The sequence below is a fragment of the Pogoniulus pusillus genome, chromosome 34 (genome assembly GCF_015220805.1).
Source record: "Pogoniulus pusillus isolate bPogPus1 chromosome 34, bPogPus1.pri, whole genome shotgun sequence".
NCBI classification, from domain to species: domain Eukaryota; kingdom Metazoa; phylum Chordata; class Aves; order Piciformes; family Lybiidae; genus Pogoniulus; species Pogoniulus pusillus.
In genome coordinates, this window is record NC_087297.1 from 1980152 (window position 1) to 2005683 (window position 25532).

Below are 25532 nucleotides of genomic sequence, written 5' to 3' on the forward strand. Positions count from 1 at the left end.
TCCAGCACCTGATGGACACATGGCATTAGAGGGGGAGTGTCCAGCACCTGATGGACACAGGCATTAGAGGGGGAGTGTCCAGCACCTGATGGACACATGGCATTAGAGGGGGAGTGTCCAGCACCTGATGGACACATGGCATTAGAGAGAGAGTGTCCAGCACCTGATGGACACATGGCATTAGAGGCAGAAGCCAACTCCATATATCTGTTAGGTTAGGACTCCCTGGAATTACCTGGTGGAGAATCTCTTTAGTAAGTGGAGGCCCAAAAGGGACATCTGCTCCCGAGGGGTAAGGTGAGTAGGTCTCTGGATGGCTGTTTGGTGCTTGAATAATGAGTTGCTCAGTACGGAAGAAGGGCCCAAAGTGAGTGTCAAAGTACTCCTTCTCCCTGCGAGCTTGGCTGCTGGGGGCAGACCACAGCTCCACAGGGTTGGTGGTTGCTCTAACATAGACAAAGCCTGAGCAGCACATGGCAATGAAGACCACAGAGAAGAGGATAACAGGACGTGGATTTCTGACACAGAAAGCCCCCCAGGATGTGAACGTCATCTTGAGGCCATTCTCAAACCTTTCACCAAGCTTTTCACCACAGGTGACTTTCCCTGCAAGAGCAAGAAGAGAAATGTTGAGTGTGAGCAGTCAGCTGAGCAGCATTTGCTTGAACTCCACCAGCAAACAGCAAACTGTGTGCTAGTGCTGCTTGGAGCAGGCAACAGAAGCTATGTCCCTGCCTATGGCAGGGGGTTGGAACTAGATGATCCTTGAGGTCCCTTCCAACTTAACCATTCTATGATGGTCAGACCCAGGGACCAAGCCTGGGTTTAGGTTGGAAGGGACCTTAAATATCACCCAGTTCCAACCCCCCAGGGACACCTTCCACTATCTTGCTTAAGGTCCCAGCCAACCTGGCTCAACACTTCCAGAGCTGGGGCCTCCAAAGCTCCTGGGGACAAGCTGTTCCAGTGCCAATCCTTGACTTAAGTCCAGAGAGAAGAAAGCAGCTTGCACCTAGCACTGCCTCTTCTGCTCTGAAGCTGTCAGACAGCAGCAGGCTCAGCAGGTCAGGGCAGGGAGCAGCTGAATCACAGGCACTAGAATGAGCTTCCTCAGCTGCTACACAAATTAAACCACAGCTCTCTCATGGCATGCTTTGAACAGACACATGGATGACTCAGAACAGAATGAAACCAATCTGAGCATCATGTTGGTCCCTCAGCTCTCAGCTCCAAGGCACTGGAGAGTGTCCTATGAGCCCAAGCTGTGCACCCAGGGCTGGCAGCGTCCAGCTGAGCACAGCAAAGCGCTGCTCTGGAAGGGAGCAGAGCCAAGGTCCTGTAAGAACAGGTTATATGGCCCAACAGAGCTAAAATTCCAGAGGCCATGCAGAGGAAGGGGCTGCAGTGGAGCTGAGCACTGCTGTGCCCAGGCATACCGTGGTCAGGACGGGTGCTGGCAGGGAAGGCAGCGTTGCTGTCGATCGGGGTGTACTCAGAGACGAAGTTCCGCCGCCTGCAACACAACAGCCTGGGGTTACCCTCCCAGAACACAGCCTGCAGCACCATGTTCCTCCTCCAACCAGACCATCTCCAACTGCATGATCTACTGGAACAACTTTTCCAGCTTGGATCTACCACATTCTTCAAGCCCACTTGGCTCAGGAGCTTTAACCACCACAGAGGAGCTCAGAACTCAGGTGACAACACAGGCAAGAAATTCCTACACTAGGAATTAGCCTCAAACTGCCTCAGTAGAACCACAGGGTTGTTTTGGATGGAAAAGCCCTCTGAGAGCATTGAGTCCAACTAGCAACCCAGCCCCACCATGGCCACCAAACCCTGGACCCAGCTGCCATGGCCACAGCTCTCTGCAACACCTCCAGCCATGGGCACTCCATCACCTCCCTGGGCAGCCTTTGCCACTCCCTCACCACTCTGGCACCAAAGACGTTTTTCCTCCTCTCCAACCTAACCCTAACTTTCCATCACCTGAGCCTAGGGAGCAGAGCCCAACCCCCACCTGCCTGCAGCCTCCTCTCAGGCAGCTGCAGAGAGCAATGAGCTCTGCCCTCAGCCTCCTCTTCTCTACAATGAACGCCCCACAGCTCCACTCAACTGCTCCTCCCCAGCCCTGTTCTCCAGACCCTTCCCCAGCTTTGTTGCCCTTCTCTGGACCTGCTCCAGCCTCTCAATGCCCTTTCCAGAGCAAGTGTCCCAAAACTGAGCCCAGTACTGAAGGTGTGGCCTCACCAGTGCCATGACCCTGCCCAGTTCCTTCTGGCCACACCATTGCTGCTCCAGGCCAGGCTGCTGGTGCCTGCCTTGGCCCCCTGGGCACACCCTGGCTCATCATCAGCCATCTACCAACCAGCATCCCCAGGTCTTTCTCTGCTGGGCAGTTCCAGCCACTCTGCCCCAAGCCTGGAGCATTCCTGGGGTTGCTGTGACCCAAGTGCAGGACCCAGCTCCTGGCTTTGTTGATCTTCATACACCTGACCTGAGTTGATGGCTCCAGCCTGGCCAGCCACAGCTATTTAGCTAAAGAAATGAGGAAGTGAGGCAAAAGGAGAGGAAGGTCCTTTTCTTCCTGCCCTGAAGAGTCTGCTAAGGGCACAGAACATAACTGATCTGTTTTTCACACTCACTCCTGATACCTAGAGCAGGAGATAAGCTCATTGCCTCCTCATGCTCCTCTAATCAGACCTCCAATTCTAGCAGGGTGCTTTGGGCTACGAAGCAGACATCTCACCCTTCCACTTCCTGCAGCTTACTCTGCCTGTTGCCCAGTAAGCTAAGGCTGCTGGGCACACCTGGAGTTTGTTCTACCCACTTTTTGCACCCAGATTTATTTACAACACAGCATTCTCAGCTTCCTTGGCACCACTGCCGAGTATGAAGCTTGCCCTGAACAGCAGCACCACACCTCAGGACGTCAGAGAGTGGAAGCCCCTGGAACATGCTGGTAAGACACAAAGAGGTTCTCAGTGCTTTGCATTGCTGGCACAGCCACAGCAGGGCACTTCCAGCTCCTTGTACACTTCACTAGCAAGTAGCACACTGCACAGACAAGCTGGCATGCTGCCACGACTGGAAGCTCAGCTTTTGCTCAGTGCTGTCAAACTGCAGACTAAGTACTCAGGACTTACTTGCAGAGGACAGGGAGTGTTGGTGGCAGTGTTAGCCAGCAGAGAGCTGTGGCAATTGCATGTTCTCTCCCAGGGATCCTGACCTGAACTCTTCCAATCCTATTATCTCTAAGTCCAACCTTTCAGTGCCTCCTTCCCCCTCAGCCACACTTCATGACAAAGTCTGGGGTGGTAAATGCTTTGCTGCACACAAGAGCCAGAGGTAATGGAGGTTTGGGTTAACCACTGGCATGGCTCAGCACTGGAGCCTGCCAGCTCCTCCTTACAATGGCTCAGGTTGGAAGAGACCTCAGAGATCATCTACTCCAACCACCTTGCCATGAGCAGGGACATCTCCCACTAGCCCAGGATGCTCAGGGCCTCACCCAGTCTGGCCTTGAACACCCCCAGAGAAGGGGCAGACACAGCCTCCCTGGGCAGCCTGTTCAGAGTCTCAGCACCCTCAGACTGAAGGACTTCTCCCTCTACTCCAGTCTAACCCTGCTCTGCCTCAGCTCCAAACCATTCCCCCTTGGCCTGTCTTGAGACATCCTCAGGGAAAGTCTCTGCAGCCTTCCTGCAGGACCCCTTCAGGCACTGGCAGCAGCTCTGAGGTCCCCCTGGAACCTTCCCTTCTCCAGGCTGCACACCCTCAGCTCCCTCAGCCTGTGCTCACAGCAGAGCTGCTCCAGCCCTCAGACCATCTTGGTGGCCTCCTCTGGACTTGCTCCAACAGCTCTGTGTCCTTCTGCTGGGGACAGCAGAACTGGACATGGTATTGAAGGAGGGGCCTCACAAGGAGCAGAGCAAAGGAGAAGAATCCCCTCTCTTGTCCTGCTTAAGGAATAAGGGACTGCAGCAAAGACTGCATTTTTACTCACAGAGGCTCTCCAAGATATGTTTTAGTGTCCTGACTTCAGCATTCTAAACCCCTACCAGCTTCCAGAGAAGTTGGATAGTTGAGTGTGAACACTCCACTGCTCCTGGAAGGCAGCACTCTGCTTTCTTAAAGCACATCACCCAAGGACAAACACTCAAACTGCAGCCCTTCTCTACCATGGCAATCATCTCCCCAGGCTTTCACAGCCTCTCAAGATCTTTCTTACTGAAGTGGAGATTTGATCCAGTAGCCAGGGATGCTTAGAGCTGTGCATGAACTCAACTGGCTTCTACACTTACCCTCTACCACATGGTTTTAGTTGGACAGCAACCCTGTGCTGGGCTGCAGCAAGAGCAGTGTGGGAAGCAGGGTCCCTTGGCTCTCCTCAGACCCCACCTGCAGTCCTGGAGGCAGTTCTGCAGCCCCCAGCACAAGCAGGACATGGAAGTGTTGGAGCCAGGCCAGAGAAGGCCACCAAGATGCTGAGAGGGCTGCAGCAGCTCTGCTCTGAGCACAGGCTGAGAGAGTTGGGGCTGTGCAGCCTGAAGAAGAGAAGGCTTGGAGGAGACCTTGGAGTGGCCTTGCAGGGTCTGAATGGGGCTTCAGGAGGGCTGGGGAGGGACTACTGACAAGGTCTGGGAATGCCAGGACGAGGAGGAGGAAAGGATTGAAGTGGCAGAGGGGAGACTGAAACTGGATGCTAGGAAGAAGTTGTTTGCAGTGAGGATGGTGAGACACTGGCACAGGTTGCCCAGGGAGGTCGTGGAGCACAGAAGATGATCAAAGATCACACTCTGTGATTCTGCTCCACAACCTCCCTGGAGGTGTTCAAGGTCAGGCTGGATGAGGTCCTGAGCGACCTGTGCTAGTGGGAGGTGTCCCTGCCTATAGCAGGGGGTTGGAACTGGCTGAGCTTTGAGGTCCCTTCCAACCTAAACCATTGCATGATTCCCTGTAAGAGCACAGAAGCATCCACCCCAGCAGGCAGCTTTAGGCTGAGCAGAGATCAGTAGGTGCTGAGGACAGAGCTGGCTCTGAGAGCTGCCCAGTGCCAGTGCCTTACCTGTAACACCAGAATCCAAACACCAGTGCAAAAAACACAAGCAGAAAGCCCATGTAGGAGATCCACATGATGACATAGACTGCATCCAAACCAAACAGCAGCCAAGGAGCAGGCAGTGGAGGGGGCTGAGGTTTTGGCCCACAGACGATGGAACAGTCCTGACAGCTGCATGGTCCTGTGGAGTCGTCTGTGGACTCGTTACAGCCTTTGGTAGCATTGTTCATAGGAGTCATGCCATGGACAGCAGCATCTGGGGCAAATCACAAGTTGCAGAGCCAGTTTACTACCAGGTGAGAGTTCAGGCTTTCACAAGCTTCCCACTTCAGGGAGTCAAACCATGAAAGCCTCTAGGCAGAGCAGGTGGTTCTTGCTCTTCCACCTGAGGAAGCCACTGCCTTCTGCACAGCAGCTACCAACTACTTACAGTCTGCTACTAACTCACTGATGACTCATGTGAAGCTGATGAGCTCAGGCTTTTACCACCCCACTAATGGTTTGCCACCCTCCCCATCTGCTCAGACTGGGGGAGGTGTCATGATTTCCTTACAAAACCTCCCCAACGATCAGGGCAGCTACCTGAGCCCAGGCAAGGATCAGGACAGTGCTCTGATCCCCAGGGCTCCCAGGCTATCCAGCTACCTGAGCTCAGGGCAGTGCTCTGATCCCCAGGGCTCCCAGGCTATCCAGCTACCTGAGCTCAGGGCAGTGCTCTGATCCCCAGGGCTCCCAGGCTATCCAGCTACCTGAGCTCAGGGCAGTGCTCTGATCCCCAGGGCTCCCAGGCTATCCAGCTACCTGGGCTCAGGCAAGGATCAGGGCAGTGCTCTGATCCCCAGGGCTCCCAGGCTATCCAGCTACCTGAGCTCAGGGCAGTGCTCTGATCCCCAAGGCTCCCAGGCTATCCAGCTACCTGAGCTCAGGCAAGGATCAGGGCAGTGCTCTGATCCCCAAGGCTCCCAGGCTATCCAGCTACCTGGGCTCAGGGCAGTGCTCTGATCCCCAGGGCTCCCAGGCTATCCAGCTACCTGGGCTCAGGGCAGTGCTCTGATCCCCAGGGCTCCCAGGCTATTCAGCTACCTGGGCTCAGGGCAGTGCTCTGATCCCCAAGGCTCCCAGGCTATCCAGCTACCTGAGCTCAGGGCAGTGCTCTGATCCCCAAGGCTCCCAGGCTATCCAGCTACCTGAGCTCAGGCAAGGATCAGGGCAGTGCTCTGATCCCCAAGGCTCCCAGGCTATCCAGCTACCTGAGCTCAGGCTGACCTACACACTGCACAGCAGCAAGTGTAGCAGGAGCTTCACCTACCCAAACCAGACAAGGAAACCCACTCCTCTTATCTAAAACCTAAAGCATCTTCCAAGTTCATGTAAGCTAGGCAGAGATTTCCACACAGGAGCCATCTGCAAAGGCTGACCCTCAGCAAATGGTTTGATGAGCAGAGTGCATAATGCAAGGCCAAGCACACCACACTGGTATTTATGGAGACAGTTCCAGGCACAGAGTTATTCCACCACTTGCTGAGTGCAACGAAGAGGAGGCTCAGGGAGACCTCATTAACATTGACAGAGATGTGAAGGGCAGCATCAGGAAGAGAGAGACAGGCTCTGCTCAGCCACATCCACTGTGACAGGACAAGGGGCAAGAGGGAGCAAGCTGGAGCTTAGGAGGCTCTGCATGAGCATAAGGAAAAAGGCTGTCAAAGTTCTTCTTGAACCTCAAGGAGGTTTACAGATCCATCCAGCAAGAAGCTGCATGCACAGCAAGCTCTAAGCAAGACTTCTAAGCTGACACATCCAAAGAGGATAATCAGTTTGGCTTTTATTGCTCTGAAGGTCTGAGTGTTGCCCTTCAGTGCTGGCAGCTACACCAGCTCCAGCACACAGCCTTTGAGGCCTCAGTGTCTTACCTGTGAAGATGGGAATGATGCTGAAAGGGGTCTGTCCATTGTCTTTACTGAACATGTACTCAATCCAATTGGTTGCATTGCAGTCCTTGGCATCCTTCCCACACAGCAGCCCCAGAGCTTTGACATTGCTTGATGGAGCCTCTACATCTTTGCAGGCATTGTACATTGCTAGGAGAGTGCATGAAGACACAGGAGACATTGCAGTCACTGTGAGTGAGCATTCCAAGTGTTCCCCAAGTTCAAAATCATGCTGGCAGCTGCCAAGAGGAAACAGCTAAGATCCAGCTGGAAGCACTGAATCAACCAGGCTGGAAGAGACCTCCAAGCTCATCCAGTCCAACCTAGCACCCAGCCCCATCCAATCCTACCCATAGACCTGGCCTTCCAGGATCTCAAGGGGGGCTACAGAAAAGCTGGGGAAGGACTTTTCAGGACATTAGGGAGTGACAAGCCTGGGGGAACAGAGTGAAGCAGGAGGTAGGGAGAGTCAGGCTGAACATGAGGAGGAAGTTGTTGAGCAGGAGAGTGGTGAGAGGCTGGAATGGGTTGCCCAGGGAGGTGGTTGAGGCCCCATGGCTGGAGGTGTTTGAGGCCAGGCTGGCTGAGGCTGTGTGCAGCCTGCTCTAGGGTAGGGTGTCCCTGGCCATGGCAGGGGGGTGGGCACTGCCTGCTCCTTGTGGTCCCTTCCAGCCCTGACTGATTCTGTGATTCAATCAACCAGACCACAGCACTAAGTGCCCCATCCAGCCTAGAAAAGGAGACTGGGGGGGGGGGCTCAAATAATCACCTCAAAGCATTATCATCATTCATGACCTGCAAGCATCACTTCACTACTTACAGCATTTGGGGTGGCAGTGCTTTGTCACAGCTACCTTACAGCACCACAGCAGCATTCAGGCTGGCAAAGCCCCTCAGGAGCACCGAGCCCAACCCAGATCCTTACTCTGCAAGGCTCACCCTAAACCAGAGCCACAAGCACCACATCTAAACGACTTTTAAACACAGCCAGGGTTGGGCACTCCAGCACCTCCCTGGGCAGCTCATTCCAGTGAATCTTTCCATGATTTTTTTTTTCCTTACTGTCCAGTCTAAACCAGTGGCAGCTTGAGGCCATTCCCTCTGCTTCTGTCACTAATTCCCTGTGAGCAGAGCCCAGCACCAACCTCTCCACAGCCTCCTCTCAGGCAGCTGCAGACAGTGCTGAGCTCTGCCCTCAGCCTCCTCTGTTTCACACCAACCATCCCCAGCTCCTTCAGTCTCTCCTCAGCAGATTCACTCTCCAGGCCCCTCACAGCTTCCCTGCCCTCCTCTGCACTGCCTCCAGCACCTCCACATCCCTCTTGCACTGAGCTGCCCCAGACTGAACACAGCACTGCAGCTGTGGCCTCCCCAGAGCAGAGTCCACAATCCCCTCCCTGCTGCTGCTGGGCACAGCACTTCTGACCCCAGCCAGGATGCCTTTGGCTTTCTGTGCCACCTGGGCACTGCTGGCTCATGTTCAGCTCCTGCCTATTGCAACCCTCAGGTCCCTTCCAGCCAGCAGCTTTCCAGCCACACTGCCCCAGGCCTGGAGCACTGCTTGGGGTTGTTGTGGCCCAAGTGCAGGACTTGGCACTTGGCCTTGTTGAAGCTCATCCCATTAGCATTGGCCATGGAGCCAATCTGTGCAGAGCCTCCCTACCCTCATGCAGGCCAACACTGCCACTTGACTCAGTGCCACCTGTGAGCTGACTGCTGACACTGTCTGCATCAAGGGCATCAATAAAGATGTCAAACAGAAGTGGTCCCTACATGAGCCCTGAGCAACACCACTTGTGCCCAGCTGCCAGCTGGGTTTAGATCCACTGACCACCACCCTTTGGGCCCTTCTGCCCAGCAGAGCTGTGCTCAGCCAAGCCAGCAGCAGCCAGTTTGGCCAGCTGAATCTGCACCCTGGAACCTGCTTCACTGCTTGAGAGGGAACAGTACTTAACATAAAGTCCCTTTCAGGGAGTGCTATGACAAACATTCAAGGTACTTTTGACTTGTAGGCCATATGACTCTCAAGTGTCTCCTAACTTGATTCAAGATTGCTGCACAAAGTGCACAGGGACTGAACTAATGCTCCAAGTTTGCTATCAAACCAAAACACAAACCCAAGTTTGTTTGGTTTTGAAAGAGAAAAAAACAAACCACTGAGTCTTTTGTCAAACACAACTCCAAAATCCAGAATCAAGAGCAGTGAGTGCCCCTTGAAGTGCCACTGCAGTGCACTGTGTACAAACTGTGCCAGTGTAGCTGCCAGTTTCACTACCTGCTAGGCTTTGGACAGGCAATGTTTGGCCAAAGCTTTGCTTTCCTCATGTTCAAGGCAGCTACCAGCCAGCTGTACAGATGCCCTGTCTCAGGTGAGCCTTCAGGGTGGGATGTCTTCTACTCAAGAAGAAATCAGGGTTCCAGCAGTTTCAAGGGCTTCAGCTTGAGGAAGGTAGATTTAGTTTGGTTGGGGGAAAAACCCCACCCCTGGTTTACCTGTCTGGGTAATGCTAATGTGCACTTGGCTTTGTTCTCAAGTTTGCTTTGGGACAAGCATGGAAAATGGGCAACAGTCAACAACAGCAGGGACCTGCTGAAGCAGGTCCACAGGGGGCCATGATCAGAGAGCTGGAGAACCTCCCCTGTGGAGATGGATTGGGAGATTTGAGGCTGTTCAGCCTGGAGAGGGCTGCAGGGAGACCTTGGAGCATCCTTCCGGTACCTGAAGGAGGATACAGGAGAGCCAGGAAGGGACTTTTGGCAAAGGCTGGGAGTGACAGGAAGAGGGGGAATGGCTTAGAGGTGGAAGAGACTGAGACTGGAGATGAGGAAGGACTTCTTTGCAGTGAGGGTGGCGAGACCCTGGAACAGGCTGTCCAGGGCTCAAGGCCAGGGTGGACAGGGCTGTGAACGGCTGAGCCTGACTGAGAGGAGTCCCTGCCCATGAGCCTTCAGCATGGCCCATGGCAGGGTGGTTGGAACTAGATGATGTAAGGTCCCTTCCAGGCTAAACTATCCAGTGACAAAGCCTGGAACACAAACCCTATGAGGAGAGGCTGAGGGAGCTGGGGGTGTGCAGCCTGCAGAAGAGGAGGCTCAGGGCAGAGCTCATTGCTGTCTGCAGCTGCCTGCAGGGAGGCTGTAGCCAGGTGGGGTTGGGTTCTTCTCCCAGGCAACTGCAAATAGAACAAGGGGACACAGCCTCAAATTGTGCTGGGGGAAGTACAGGCTGGATGTTAGGAGGAAGTTGTTGTCAGAGAGAGTGATTGGCATTGGAATGGGCTGCCCAGGGAGGTGGTGGAGTGGCTGTGGCTGGAGGTGTTGCAGCCAAGCCTGGCTGGGGCACTTAGTGCCATGGTCTGGTTGGTTGGGCAGGGCTGGGTGCTAGGTTGGACTGGCTGAGCTTGGAGCTCTCTTCCAACCTGGTTGATTCTATGATTCCCATTATACCCTGCTTAGTGGTGCCCATTTCATGCCTCAAAAAGCCAGCTGTTCCCTCCCCCAGCTCTTCCCAGGACAGCCCTTGTGGTTCCCCTGCCAAAAGGCAAGGCCAGCCCCAGGCTGCACTCACCGCTGGCGAAGCGCTCCCCGATGAAGTACTGCAGCTCTGTGATGCTGCTCTTGTTCTCTTTCAGCACTGGGTCATAGTAAGGGATGGTGCTGGTCACGTTCAGGAAGTCAGACTGCTTTGGACTGCAAGTCAGCTCACAGAAGAGGTTTATCAGGTTGTAAAAACACGATGGACACCTGGGTAGGAAAGGCCATGAAGAGCAGTCAGGTTGAGCTGAAGATGCAAGGCACATCTCAGCTGGCTTACACAGCCAGCATGGACCTTCTGCTCACAGCAGCACAACACCACACTGAAATCCTGCCACTTTTTTACCACCTATGCAACTTCAGCTGGTGCTTGAAGTGGCTTCAGACTGAACAGCAGCATCAACATCACTCACTAGCAAAGTGACCTACCCCAAACAGCAGCCACAGGAAGAATTTTACCAGAACCTGCAGGAACACTGCTGCTGGCAGGAAGAGTTGTTAAGAGGAAGGCTGAAGAGTACTTTGCATCACCCTCTTCTGAAGGCTTCATTGCAAATACAGCAGCTTAAGACCAACTATGCCAATATTTATTCTAACACAGTCCAGACTGCAAGTAGTTGTTTCATGAAGTTAAAGCCTCCTGATATGGCCAAGCAAACCTGTCCAGAAGCTTGCTCCAATAAGCCTTTAAGTGAAGTCAGCACCTCTTCTACAGCCTGCTTGAAGACAAGTCTCACTGTGCTGTTTTATGGGGTCACAGAGCTCTGGGGGCTTTTGCCATTCAATAGCCATACCTGGAGAGGAACTGCAGAGGCAGCTGCAAGCTGTTTTTCAAAGTCTGGAGCTGTTGAACATCACAGCAAGTGCTAACGTTGCCAAAGAAGAAACCTGGGCAGAGTTCCTTAAAGAAAAACAGTATTGAGATGAGGGAGGGCAGGAGGCAAAACCATACTCAAGAACTCATTGTAGCGAAGGTTCTGCTGCAGCATATTTCAGGGGACAGCAGCTGTTGCTGGGGGAGATGCACAGGAAAACACCCAGTTAGCAGTGAGGCTCTTTAGAGTGCAGGGAGAAGAATCACTTCTTTTATTCAAGGCATCACTTCCTTTTCAAAAGCTGCTTCAGATGCTCCTCAGTCACCAGGGTCTATATATAGCCTGACCACGGTGCTGGAGAGGCCAACATTTATCCAAGCTGAAAGCACTCCTGCAGCTTACCCTCCAGGACACCTTCTGCACAGCACCTCTAAAGGCTCAGAAGGCAAGGTACTAACCACAGAACCCCTGACTGCCTGGCAGAGCCATCCCACAAGCAGCTTGCAGCAGCAGCAGATGCATTTAATGCAGCTGGGAGCAGCACACCAGATGTGGACGCTAAGTCTCAGCAAAGGTACAGAGCAGTAGCTGCTGACCTACATACTGAAGTCATTCCTGCCACTGGCTAACTCCACAGCAATTCCACACTTGGCAGCTTTGAACTCACTGCTGGAAGGCATATCTGGCAGCAGCAGCCTGCATCAACTGCACTGCTCTGATTTTGTTCACTTGCATCTAGAACCCAGACAAGCAAATGTGGCCTCACACTGCGTATGGGCAGAGCATGAACTCTGGCCAAGTTTGCTCCATTTAAATGTGTCAGTTACTGCTCCCCTGTTTAAAGAAGGGATCAGGAATGAGCATCTGATGGAAAACATATCTTAGTCTTGTCCTTTAGAGATCAGAAGGGGCAGCCTTCTAGTAGCTGAAGAGGGCTACAGGAGAGCTGGAGATGGGCTTTTGGGTGAGGCATGGAGGGACAGGACAGGGGGTAAGGGCTTCAGATTGGAAGGAACTGGACTCAGGTAATCTCTATTAGGAAAAGAGGTCTTCCCAGTGTGGGTGGTGGGACACTGGAACAGCTTGCCCAGAGAAGTGGTGGGGGAACAGCTTTGAACACTCCAAACCTGGAAGTATTCAAAGCCAGGCTGGATAGGGTCTTGCCAACCTGGTCCAGCAGGAGATGTCCCTGCCCATGGCAGACAGTTTGGATCTAGATGATCCTCAAGGTTCCCTTCCAGCCTGAACCACTCTAAGCCAATGGGGAATGGACTGCAGTTTGGAAAGGTCCTTAAAAAAGAGTCTGGCTAAAGAGAGGTCAGACCAGGGAGGAAAAGCAATCAAATTTAAGGTTGGTGAAAGCTTGTAAGCATTTGAGACTTCTCATAATAGAGCTCAGGTCTAACACAGATTGGGCTATAGCTGAGAAGTCAGAGGTCATCTGTTCACTTTCTCACCAAGTTAGGATGAAAGGTCACAGTGCAGGTCCAACAGAACCCAATAAAGAACTCCAGAGTGCAGAGGAGTTGTCTCTTAGCAGATCTCCCAAAGCAGCTCACCTGCATTAAGTCATAGCCATCCTCAGGCAGAGCTATTGGTGGTCCATCGTAAGCACAGTTGTATCTCTTGTCTTCAGAAGCAACTCCACATTCCCCATACCAAACACACACCTGTGAAAACACCTAATCAAGAGGAAACAACCAGTTAATTGCAAGGACTAACTGAGACATCCCAGCTGCTCTGCACTTTATCAGCTCTCAATCCAAAAAGAGTCATTCACAGTCCAGGCTGGACAGCTTGCTGCTGCTGCAAACACCAGCAGGTGCTACACAAAGCACCTCTTAGCAGCAGCACGTGGGTCTGAGACCTCCCCATTGCTCTGCAGCTCAGCTCCCCCCTTCCACATACAGCCCAGGAGGAGGAAGGACACTGTCTGTAGTTAACACAAAGCATAAGAGTGAATTGAGAAAGAAAACTAAATTAATACTTGAAAAGCATCTCCAAATGTAAGGTGATGTAGAAAATTTGGTCATGCAAGACAACGAATAAAGGATTGGCTCAAGAGCAGCCTGGAGCAGAAGGCCTTGGGGGTGTCAGTTGGTGCCAAAGTGCTCAGCAGCCAGCACTGGTCACTGGCAGCCCAGAGCCAGCTGTGTGCTGGCTGCAGCCAGAGCAGGGAGAGCAGCAGCACAGGGAGGGGATTCCGCCCCTCTGCTCTGACCTCAACTGCAGCACTGCCTCCAGCTCTGGGGCACACAGCACAAGAAGGACCTGGAGCTGCTGGAGAGGGTCCAGAGAAGGCCACCAAGATGCTCAGAGGGCTGGAGAAGCTCTGCTGTGGGGACAGGCTGGGAGAGTTGGGGCTGTTCTCCAGGCTGAGAGCCTGAAGAAGGCTACAGGGAGACTTTGGAGCAGTCTTTCGGTACCCTAAGTGAGCTGCAAGAGAGCTGGGGAGGGACTTCTGACAAGGATTTGGAGTGACAGGACAAGGGACAATGGTTTTGAGCTGGGAGAGGGGAGATGGAGACTGTAGTTGAGGAAGAAGTTCTTTGCAGTGAGGGTGGTGAGACACTGGCACAGGTTGCCGAGGGAGACTGTGGATGCCTCCTCCCTGGAAGTGTTCAAGGCCAGGCTGGATGAGGTCTTGAGCAGCCTGGGCTGGTGGGAGTTGTCCCTGCCCACGGCAGGGGGGCAGGAGCAAGATGCTCTTTAAGAGCCTTTCAAACCCAGCCCAGTCTGTGATTCTGTCAGGGACAGTTAAACTCTCACCTCACAGCACCCCAGCCAGTGTGCAGGCACAGCAGGGCACTGCTCCCATGCACTATTCCAGTTCCTCCTGCCACCTTTTAATCCTCCTTACCAAATCAATGACAGATGGAGAAAGCAGCAGCACAAAGAGGATTCTGAAACAGAACCTCACAGCTTTGCAGCTGCCAGAGGAACCCAGGGACTGTCACAACCTCAAAGGCTGCTGCCCACCATCACTTTCAAGCCTAACTCTGCAACATGTAAATGAACTTAGGGTGCCAAGAACAAAAAAGCACCTTCAAGTCTCATTTAAAAGACATTTTGACTTAAGGCACTATTGACCAACTCAGCAATCAGCTCTTCACTCTGTGTGTGTAGGAAGGGGGCTGAAGAAGCCCAGTGGCACCTTGCAAGCCCTGTATTTTTGTTCAGTGACACTGAGCCAGCTGAACCACTCCACCAAAACATTTCTCTTGCCAACTCAACCACTCCAAGAAGTTATCTACAGCAAAAGCTTGAAGACAGCTCCAAGGTTTTTCCCCTCTGCAGCTGGCCTGCAAGCAGAGTGCACAAACACTGCCTTCCAGCCCTGCCAGCTCTGATCTGGGCTTTGCATGGTACAGTTGGAGAGATAAGGGACCCGTTTTTATCTCCTGAACAACCTTGACCCAGCATTTGGAGAAACACCATATGCTTACCCTGCAAAGACAAACTGCTCTGCTCCGTGCTTGACCATGAATTAGATTGTTTACAGACCAGAGAGGCTCCTGAAAGGCTGCATTCATAGTGCCCAACAGCCACCCAGATTTAGAATGCCTCCACAACAGCCATTTCTGTGCTGAATGCCACTGACAGGGCTTCAAAAAGCAGCAGCAAGTGTTGGTTGTTGCCCCTGATTGTAAAAACAAGCCCCAAATGTACCCCTTTTTTCCCCTTCATCTCAACCCAGGCAACATGGCCCAGTGCACTTCTGATGATGGTTGGGAGCAATGGGATGAAGGGCAATGGTTTGGAGCTGGGAGAGGGCAGATTGAGACTGGAGATGAGGATGAAATTCTGTGCAGTGAAGGTGGTGAGACCCTGGCACAGGTTGAGGGTGGTGAGACACTGGCACAGGCTGCCCAGGGAGGTTGTGGAGCACAGAAGCACCCAATGTGATCAAAGATCACATTGGGTGCTTCTGTGCTCCACAACCTCCCTGGAAGTGTTCAAGGCCAGGCTGGATGAGACCTTGAGTGACCTGTTCTAGTGAGAGGTGTCCCTGCTGATGGCAGGGGCTTCAACTGGCTGAGCTTTGAGGTCACTTCCAACCTAAACCAAAAATGTCTTTAGTGCAGGAGTGGTCAGGGATTGGCAGAGGCTGCCCAGGGAGGTGGTGGAGTGCCCATGGCTGGAGAGGTGTTGCAGAAAGCTGTGGCCATGGCACTTGGGGCCAGGGTTTAGTGACCATGGTGGTGTTGGGTTGCTGGTTGGACTGGATGATCTTTGGCTTTCCAAGCAAACAGCATCATCCTAACCCTCATCCTTGGAGGGGTTAGAAATTGCCTGGATGTGGTACTTTGGATCATGGTGTTGGGTAGAAGGTTGGACTTGACCTCTGAGGTCTTTTCCAACCTCAGTGATTCTACAATGCTATGTTGTTGTTTTCCACTGTGGGTTTGGTTGATGTGGAAGTTCAGAACCATGGTTCTAAAATCCTTATTCAGCTGGGAAGTGTAAGGCAGGTCCTCATCTCTCTTGTGTGCTTAGGTGAAGAGTTGATGCATGACCAGGCCTTGAAATGGGATAAAGGGCAATGGTTTGGAGTTGGGAGAGGGCAGATTGAGACTGGAGATGAGGATGAAATTCTGTGCAGTGAGGGTGGTGAGACCCTGGCACAGGTTGAGGGTGGTGAGACACTGGCACAGGTTGCCCAGGGAGGTTGTGGAGCACAGAAGCACCCAATGTGATCTTTGATCACATTGGGTGCTTCTGTGCTCCACAACCTCCCTGGAGGTGCTCAAGACCAGGCTGGATGAGACCCAACCCAGTCTATGATTCTATGGCAGTTACTCACTATGCACCAGGTCCTGAAGTCAGCTAAGCACCACTCCCCAGGTCACTCTTGGATTTCTCTGCTCCAGCTCAACCTTCAGCCAACTGCTAAGCAGCAGCAGCAGATTCTTACATCCAAATTGGGAAGCACCTTCTAAGAGTGCACTTAAAGACTGAATGTCTGACACCAGCACAGAGCAAAGTTCACTTCCCATAGCTTGGGGTCTAAAGGAGCAATACAAACATGTTTGTGGACATAGAAATGCATGAGAGAGTCCAGCACAGAGCCACAAAGATGAAGGGAATGGAACATCTCTTACAAGGAGACCCTGATGGAGCTGGGGTTCTGCAGCTTGGAGAGGAGGAGCTTGAGGGCTGCCCTCATTCATGGCTATAAAGATGTGCAGGGTGAGTGGCAGGAGGCTGGAGCCAGGCTCTGCTGGGTGATGCCCAATGGCAGTACAAGAGGCAATGGTGGAAGCTGAGACAGAGGAAGTGCAATGGGAACATCAGGAGGAATTTTTTCCCTGGGAGGGTGACAGAGCCCTGGAACAGGCTGCCCAGGGGGGTTGTGGAGTCTCCCTCTCTGGAGGTATTTGAACCCCAGAACCATAGAATCAGTCAGGGCTGGAAGGGAGCACAAGAAGCAGCCAGTTCCAACCCCCCTGCCATGCCCAGGGACACCTCACACTAGATCAGGCTGCTCACAGCCTCAGCCAGCCTGGCCTGAAACACCTCCAGAGATGGGGTCTCAACCCCCTCCCTGGGCAACCCATTCCAGCCTCTCACCACTCTCATGCTGAAGAACTTCTTCCTCATGTCCAGTCTGAACCTACTCATCTCCAGCTTCACTCCACTCCCCCCAGTTCTGTCCCTCCCCAGCTTTTTTCTATCCCCTTTCAGATGCTGGAAGGCCACAAGAAGGTCACCTGGGAGCCTCCTCAGCCCCAACTCTTTCAGTCTGTCCACTTTCAGTCTGGCTCTGCTATATGAGAAGTGTGACCAATTTCACCACACTTTTCCAGCCTGGCAGGAGTAGAGTTTCTCTGCAAGGAGTCAGACTGATAACTCACAGGCTCAGAGGAAGTTAGGGGTCGGGCAACCTGTGCCAGGGTCTCACCACCCTCAACCTGTGCCAGTGTCTCACCTCCCTCCCTGCAAAGAGCCCCAACATCTAGTTTGGATCTCCCCATTACTCCTCATGCTGGCATTACAAGAGCCTGTCCCTCCCCAGCCCTCCTGCAGGCCATCATCTCCAACCTAAACCTCCCCTCTGCAACTTCAGCATATTGCCCCTTGTCCTGTCACTACTTTAGAGAAGAGGCCAACACTGGCATCACTGCAAGCTCCTTTCAGGGAGCTGTAGAGGTCTTCCCTCAGCCTCCTCTTCAGGCTGAACAACCCCAGCTGGCTCAGGCTCCCCCCACAAGCCCTGCTCTCCAAACCAGCTCCATCACCCCTCTTTATTACACAATGTCACAGTATCATCAGGGTTGGAAGAGACCTCACAGATCATCAAGTCCAACCCTTTAGCACAGAGCTCAAGGCCAGACCATGGCACCAAGTGCCACGTCCAGTCCTGCCTTGAACAGCTCCAGGGACGGCGACTCCACCACCTCCCCGGGCAGCCCATTCCAGTGTCCAATGACTCTCTCAGGGAAGAACTTTCTCCTCACCTCCAGCCTAAATCTCCCCTGGCACAGCCTGAGGCTGTGTCCTCTCCTTCTGGTGCTGGCCACCTGAGAGAAGAGAGCAACCTCCTCCTGGCCACAACCTCCCCTCAGGTAGTTGTAGACAGCAATGAGGTCTGCCCTGAGCCTCCTCTTCTCCAGGCTAACCAATCCCAGCTCCCTCAGCCTCTCCTCCTAGGGCTGTGCTCAAGGCCTCTCCCCAGCCTCGTTGCCCTTCTCTGGACACGCTCAAGCATCTCAATGTCCCTCCTAAACTGGGGGGCCCAGAACTGAACACAGCACTCAAGGTGTGGTCTAACCAGTGCAGAGTACAGGGGCAGAATGACCTCCCTGCTCCTGCTGGCCACACCATTGCTGATGCAGGCCAGGATGCCACTGGCTCTCTTGGCCACCTGGGCACACTGCTGGATCATGTTCAGGTGGGTATCAATCAGCACCCCCAGATCCCTCTCTGTCTGGCTGGACTCTGCCCATCTGTCCAGGCGATGGGCAGAGTGTATTGCTTACACTGTGACCCTGTTTAGAACAGCAGAGCAGCTACCTTGAACTCCAGAGCTGCAAGCCTTCAGCAGCACCAAGCATGCACCTTTAGAGGCAGCCTGAGATTGGGTGTTTATGCCATGACCTAGCAGAAGCCTGCACATGTGCCCTGAACTGGTGAGCTTCAGTGAGCCTTCATTTACAGTGGCTGAACCAAAGTCAACAAGCCTAAAGCCACCGAGTTAGCTGAAGTCAGCAGGTTAAAGACATCAGCACAGCTCTCAGCCATTAAGCAGCCACCAGCATGCTGCTCACTGAGTCAGCCAGGAGCTATGGGAGGGCTGCTGCTGCCCTCAGCTGCAGACAGCACTCAGGGCTACCACCAGTAACTGAGTAACTGCTCCTTTACCACTGATAAGCTCCAGTTGCAGGCTCTTCCCAAAAACCTCCCTGCAGTAAAAGCCAGACTAAGTTAGAGCATGATGAGTACTTTGCTCTTTCTATTCTTTCAGAAGAAGGCTCCTGCCCTGGGAGGAAGAGATAGGGATGAGTGAGGGCTGTAAACAAGCCAGTGAACAAAGCCACTGCTGGCAGAGTCAGACTGCAGTCACCTAAGATCTGCATGAGCAATCTCCATTCTCAGACAGGTGAAAGCCCTCCCAGCCCCACCCAACAGAGCTGCTGTGCTGAACCCAACTGTCCTCTGAACAAGCCAATGTACTCCAGACCATGTGGGGTTGGCTTTTGGTTGGTTTTAAAGCCAAAACCACATCTAAGAGCTCCGTATTTTAAGATAGGACTTTACAAAGCAACAGCAACATCACCCTTGAGGAAGGCTGTTCCCTCCTGCCCCCACCATGCTTTAGAAACCAAGGGGCAGTACCTACAACCAGCCTTCAGATCACCCCTGGAGTTTGGAGAATGAATCTCAGCTCAGAGCTCCAGGAGCCCTAATAAGGAACAAGTGAGGGACAGGAGGCAGCAGTGCCCAGGTGGGCAGCAGAGCCAATGGCATCCTGGGCTGGCTCAGGAGCAGTGTGGGCAGCAGGACAAGGGAGGTTCTTGTGCCCCTGTGCTCAGCACTGCCCAGGCCACCCCTGGAGTGCTGTGTCCAGTTCTGGGCTCCTCCATTGCAGAGAGATGTTGAGGTGCTGGAAGGTGTCAGAGAAGGGCAGCAAGGCTGGGGAGGGGCCTAGAGCACAGCCCTGTGAGGAGAGGCTGAGGGAGCTGGGGGGGTGCAGCCTGCAGCAGAGGAGGCTCAGGGCAGAGCTCATTGCTGCCTGCAGGGAGGCTGTAGCCAGGTGGGGTTGGGCTCTGCTGCCAGGCAGCCAGCAACAGAAGGGGACACAGCCTGAAGCTGTGCCAGAAGAAGTCTAGGCTGGATGTTAGGAGGAAGTTGTCGGAGAGAGTGATTGGCATTGGAATGGGCTGCCCAGGGAGGTGGTGGAGTGGCTGTGGCAGGAGGTGTTGAAGCCAAGCCTGGCTGGGGCACTTAGTGCCATGGTCTGGTTGGTTGGGCGCTAGGTTGGGCTGGCTGAGCTTGGAGGTCTCTAACCTGCTTGATTCTGAGATTTCACTACCATTCTGCAAAGGGTCTCTTGCAGCTCTCTGGTTCCCAGGCACCACCATTTGCAATGCAAGCAGTTTGCTGGCTCACAGCTCTGCTGCCTCTCCCCAGCAGCACATCACAGCAAACCAACGCTGCTCAGCGCTCCCAGCAGCATCAGCCAGCACCGACAATGAATATGTAGCTGTGAAGCAAACAATGCTGACAGTGTGCACAGAAACAGCTACTATTTGTAGCCTTGCAAATACCAGATGACAAGTGGACATTGTTTGGCTCTCCAGATGAAGATTACTAATGCATGGAAAAGGCAATGGCATCAGACACAGCCACTTCCCCTTCCTACATCTAGGATGGGACATCTGGGATCTGGCAGGGCAAGAAGGCAGGACTGCAGGAAGAAGCACACTCTTCCCTTCCACTGCCTGCATGTGCACTCCAGGCTGCACTTCAGAGCTGATGCTGCCCAGGGGGCTGAGAAATGGAGTTCTAGGGAAAGACAACTCCACCTTACCCTTAACAAATACAAGGAGAGACTGAGGGAGCTGGGGGTCTGCAGGCTGAAGGAGTACCTCATTGATGTTTATAATGATGTAGAGGTGAGTGGCAGGAGGCTGGAGCCAGGCTCTGCTGGGTGATGCCCACTCACAGCACAAGAGGCAGTGGTGGAAGCTGAGGCAGAGGAAGTGCCATGGGAACATCAGGAGGAATTTTTTCCCTGTGAGGGTGACAGAGCCCTGGCACAGGCTGCCCAGGGTGGGTGTGGAGTCTCCCTCTCTGGAGATATTCCAAACCTGCCTGGATGTGTTTCTGTGTGATCTGCTCTGGGTGATCCTGTTCTAGCAGGGGGGTTGGAGAGGTCCCTTCCAGCCCCTGACATTCTGTGATGTGGCAGGACTGGTTCAGAGAGACAGCTGCCCAGGCCAAGTCTGCAGGTCTGCACATCACCCCACAGCCCTCCCTGCAAAGGAAGGAGGTCCATGCACTGCAGGGAGCATCACAGCTTTAATTACTACTCTTACTGTGCCTCCTTTGGAAACAGCCAATTCAGAGACAAGCTGCCAAGCTCCTGTGGTCCCTCTGCTCATAAGCAACAGTCCCTTACTTTTCAGACAGAAAAAGCATCATCTGCTCTGGGTGGGGCAAAGCAAGCTCCAGTTCTGGGCTATCCCAGCACAGCTCACACATCACAGGAAAGCCAAACTCCAGTAGGAAAGCAAAGCTTGCAATAATGGCAGTGGTTTGGTGCCTGGGGGTGCTGGCTGGTGCTAGCTGGCAAGGCTCTGCTGGGAAAACAGCCACTCACTGCATGATGTGCCAGAAAGGACAGGGCCCCAGCTGGCAGCTGTCTGCAGCCAAACCTGTCTGCACCCTGAGCCTTCTGCTCAGCTGCCAGGGAGCAGTAAGGACACGGCACAGGCTGCTTTGCCTACCACCTAGCAGAGAGCTGCTCAGCCCTACCAACCACCCCCTTCAGCCAGCTCTCTCGTCCTGACACAGCTCCCTCACTTCCCAGAAACACTATGAACAAGTCACTCCTGATTTTCCAGGAAGCAGCTTCAGTGGTTACCATCTTCTTCTGAAGCTATGCTGCCATCCCTGCCAAGCAAGCTGCTCCACAAGCATTCCAGAACCTGGTGCCCAAGGGCAGGTAACACCACACTGCAAGCAGCTTGGCAAGGGCGAGGCTGAGCAGCCCCTGCCCATCAGCATCTTCCCATAGGATTCAGAAACCCAGACACATCCTACAGCTTGGGATCCCAGCTGACAGGAAAGCTGTGTGCAGCCTTGCTTAGCCACTAATTTGACAGCCTGTGGCTCTTAAGCACACAAGATGCCATCTAATAGATTAGGATGTTCATAAGAATAGAAAGTTAAAGACTTCATCCTCCTGTCAGGCCACATCCAGAAATGGGGCTAAAGGAGCCAAGACTTTCCTTGCAGCTCCTAGGTGGTGTTAATGGGTAGTTAACTATCACTACTTAACTGGTGCAAGTCTTGTACCACACAGCAGAGTGCAACACATCTTCAATGGGATGAGCTCTTCAAGCTCAAGGTGAAAGTGCTACATGGTGGAAGGATTTTGCTCTGAAATGCCACTCCAGGCCACTGATTTGTTTCAACAGATGAAACACAGCATACAGCACTTTGGGTTATACACATCACAGCCATCAAAGCACCCCACTGCCAGCACAGCACTGCTCTTCCACACACATCCAACACTACACAGGCTCAGGCTACCTGCAGGGCCAGCTTCTCCTCCAGACACACCAGGGCTCACTTTGGGCAGTGCTAGGCTGTGAACTGGGCTTAATGGCCAAAACAACCACATTGTGCCTGTTTACATTACAAACCTGAAACCTGCACACTGAAAGTAATCATTTCAACCTTGACCATTTCTGGACCACAAAGCCACATCCTCTAGGAGGCCTCCTGAATCTTAAGGCACCTTGTTTGAAGCTCCTTTAGCTCAGCATCCTCCTGTCACCTCCTTGCCAGCCTGAGACATACCTCACTGCTACAGGAGAGTGTCTGCCTCTATAAACATTACACAAAGGGGTGTTGGTAAGGTGTGACATCCATTACCTACCCACCTGGAAACTGTGAGTCACTGCTACACCATCAGCATCACATGTGGCAACAGGAGAGTGAATTTCTAGATCTCTTCAAGCCCTTTAAATGTTGTTTGAAGAGGACACAAGGAGAACCACAGCACACATGCACAAGATGACAAACCTGAGTTTAAATAGGGCTCAGCATCAAACTTGACCTACGAAGCACCTTCCTGAGTTGGTTAGAGAGGCAAAGAACCCAGGATTAAGGCTTACAAAACACTTCTTGCTTCTCTAGAGGAATGTGTAGCATTTCAGTCCTACCTTAAGGTGGAGAGACTGGGGCTGTTCAGTCTGGAGGAGAGGGGACTGAGAGATCTTACTAACGTTACAAATCTTGGAAGGGTGGCTGTCAAGAAGGGACCAAGCTCTTCTCAGCGGCAGGACAGGGAGCAATGGACACAAACTGCAACCCAGGAGGTTCCACCTGAACAGGAGGAGAAACTTCTCCGAGCAGCCTACGCCAAGGCTCCAGCACCCTCGCACCAAAGAGGCTGTGGAGTCTTCTTTGGAGACTTGGAAGACCCATCTGGATGTGTTGCTGTATGACCTGCCCTGGGTGATCTGGCAAGTGGTTAGACTCGATCTTCAGAGGCCCCTTCCAAGGCTGACCATTCTGTGACTAGGATCATGGACGGTGGCACAAGCAATACAGAGGAGCAAAGCCCGGGGGCTGTTTCGTTTTTCCCCCCTAAAGGATCAGAAATTCCAACTTATCCTAGCCCTCACAAGACACCGGGAGTCTTCAGAGGGGGGCACCGGCGAGCGGCGGAGCTCACTACACACATACACAAGCTGCTACTTCAGGCAGCTGTCGCCCGGCAGAGGCAACAGGGACACACAAGCCTGCGGCCGGGCATGTGACTGCCGGCGGCTCCCATGCGAGGGGCATTGCATAACCGGGCACAGCACGGGACTGGGACCGGGCGAAGCTGCAGCCAGCTGACCCCGGCACCGCCGCCGCGCCCGGGGCCGAGCTCGCTGTGCCCCAGCGGCAGTCCCGCACGTCTGCCTCCCGCCAGCCCCGCCTGTCCCGCCCGGCGCCTCGCCCCGGGAGCGCGGACACAGCGCAGGGGAGCCCCGCCGGGGCCAAGGGGAGGACACCGCGGGGCTCCGCTGCGGCTCCGCGCTGCCCCGACCTCAGCGGCCTAAGCCAGCTCCCCCCGGTCCCGCCAGCCGCCTCCCTTACAGCCAGACCCACCCCAGGGAGACCACCGGCCCCGGACAGCGCAGGGAGCCCCCCCCCAGCTGCCCCAAGCCCTGCGGCAGCACCTGCGGGACCCAGCTCCCCACGGCGGCCTCCCATCGCTCCCTCCCGTCCCGACAGTGCCGGGGGCTCGGTGCGCCCAGCGCAGACACAGCCACCCCGCAGCGCTCGCCGGGAGGGACTCACCCGCACCGGCGACAGAAGCAGAAAGAAGAGGAGGACGAGCAGGCCGAGGCCGCCCTGCCCGGGGCTGCCTTGCAGGCTCCCCATGGCGGCACGGGCAGGGGCGCGGAGAGCACCCGGCCGCAGCACCGAGAGGCGGCGAAGGGGCAGCAGCAGCAGGAGGAGAAGCAGAGCAGAGGCGGCCAAGCCGCTGCGGCCGCGCAGGTCCGGAAGAGCCGCTCCGCCACTCCGGACGCCGCTGCCAGCCCCGCCGCCGGCCCCTTCGAGCAGCGGCGGGCGGGAGCCGCACCCGTGCGCCGCCAACCGCCGCCGCCGGCCCGCCCCTGGCACCGCCCCGGGCACCGCCCCCGGCACCGCCCCCTCCGCGGCGAGGCGGGGCCGCGGCACTGGGGCGGCGGCGGGCGGCGAGCGGAGGGTAGCAGCGGCGGCGGCAGGGCAGGGCCGGGCCGGGCCGGTGTGTGCCGGTGTCAGAGCGAAGCTGTGCCGCAGGCGAGCGCAGGGTCCCGCCTGCGCGGCAGCCGCCCGGCAGCGGCGTGTGTGTGGCCGCGGCAGCGACAAGCTGGCAGCTCATAAGCGTCAAAGTCGCTTTCCAAATCCCGGCTTGGACCAAAGCGCCTTCGTTTTCCCTTCAAAGCTGCCACGTTCCTGGCGGTTCCCAAGCTTTGCTCTCGCGGTCCCGGGTGCCGGTGCCGTGCGGCCGCAGCAAACCTTACCCTCGGCACTGCCGGGGGGCAGAAAGGGCTCTCCCGGGGCCCTGGGGAAGCAGCCCGGGAGGGGATCTGAGCTTGCACTTCATAGCTTCAAGCTACTGCTGGGATGTTTCCCACTGGAGTGCCCCTGAGTCCCAGGCTGGAATCATCTCCCCAGGGAAGCAGTGGAGTGCCCTGCACGGGGCGGTGTGAAGGCTCAGCCCGGCAGGGAGCTGGCCCAGCTCAGCTCTGCTGTGAGCTAAAGAACTTAGCACACATGGCCCTTGGAGTCCCTTCCCACCTGGCACTCTGGGACCGATCAGCAAGAGGCAGAGGGTGCAGGGCAAGAGGATGGGGCTGGAACATTGTCAGTGGTGCCCAGTGACAAGAGGCACAGCCTGGAGCCCAGGTTCCACCTCAGCAGGAGGAGAAACTTGGTGTGAGGGTGCTGGAGCCCTCGGGCAGGCTGCCCAGAGAGGTGGTGGAGCCTCCTTCCCCGGAGAGATTCCAAACCCACCTGGAGGTTGTGGCCCTGCTTTAGCAGAGGGGCTGAGCTGGGCATCTCCAGATGTCCCTTCCAGCCCTCCCTGTGGGTCGGGGCCAGCGGAGGTGTGCTGGCTGCTGGCGCCAGCCTGGCACCAGGTGGCCTGAGCCGTGTTGCAATCGGCAGTCTGGGGAGCACAGGTTGTGCTCTGTGCCTCCGGCTGGGATCTGCTTGCTTGTTTGGGATCAGTCCGTGTGGGACCAGGCTGGGAGGAGGCGGACTGAGAGCAGGGTGGGACGCGTTCCGCCGCGGCCGCTCCGTGCTCCCCGCACTGCTTTAGTGCCTTGGCAGGGCAGCAGCTCACCTTAGCCGCCTCCTTGAGCTGGCGTTGCCATCTGCTGACAGACAGGAGGGCTGCTCTTGCTGCCGTAGCCTCCTGTCCTGGCGTGGTGGCCAGGCACCTCCAGAAGGGCAGGTGGTCCAACTTTCTTCAGCGAGCAG

General features: G+C 54.8%; 1 protein-coding gene across 1 annotated transcript in view; it reads right to left on the minus strand.

Annotated features, from left to right (window-relative positions):
- Nucleotides 1–24144, minus strand: part of NPC1 (NPC intracellular cholesterol transporter 1) — a 43890-nt gene extending 19746 nt beyond the window's left edge. The window contains exons 1-8 of the mRNA XM_064170705.1: nucleotides 23862–24144; nucleotides 12899–13021; nucleotides 11319–11425; nucleotides 10559–10734; nucleotides 6973–7140; nucleotides 5069–5318; nucleotides 1437–1513; nucleotides 236–606 (exon numbers count right to left, since the gene is read on the minus strand). Of these exons, the coding sequence (XP_064026775.1) occupies nucleotides 236–606; nucleotides 1437–1513; nucleotides 5069–5318; nucleotides 6973–7140; nucleotides 10559–10734; nucleotides 11319–11425; nucleotides 12899–13021; nucleotides 23862–23945 (1356 nt within the window). The 5' untranslated portion in view covers nucleotides 23946–24144. The remainder of the gene's footprint in view (nucleotides 1–235; nucleotides 607–1436; nucleotides 1514–5068; nucleotides 5319–6972; nucleotides 7141–10558; nucleotides 10735–11318; nucleotides 11426–12898; nucleotides 13022–23861) is intronic.
- Nucleotides 24145–25532: the final 1388 nt, after the last annotated feature.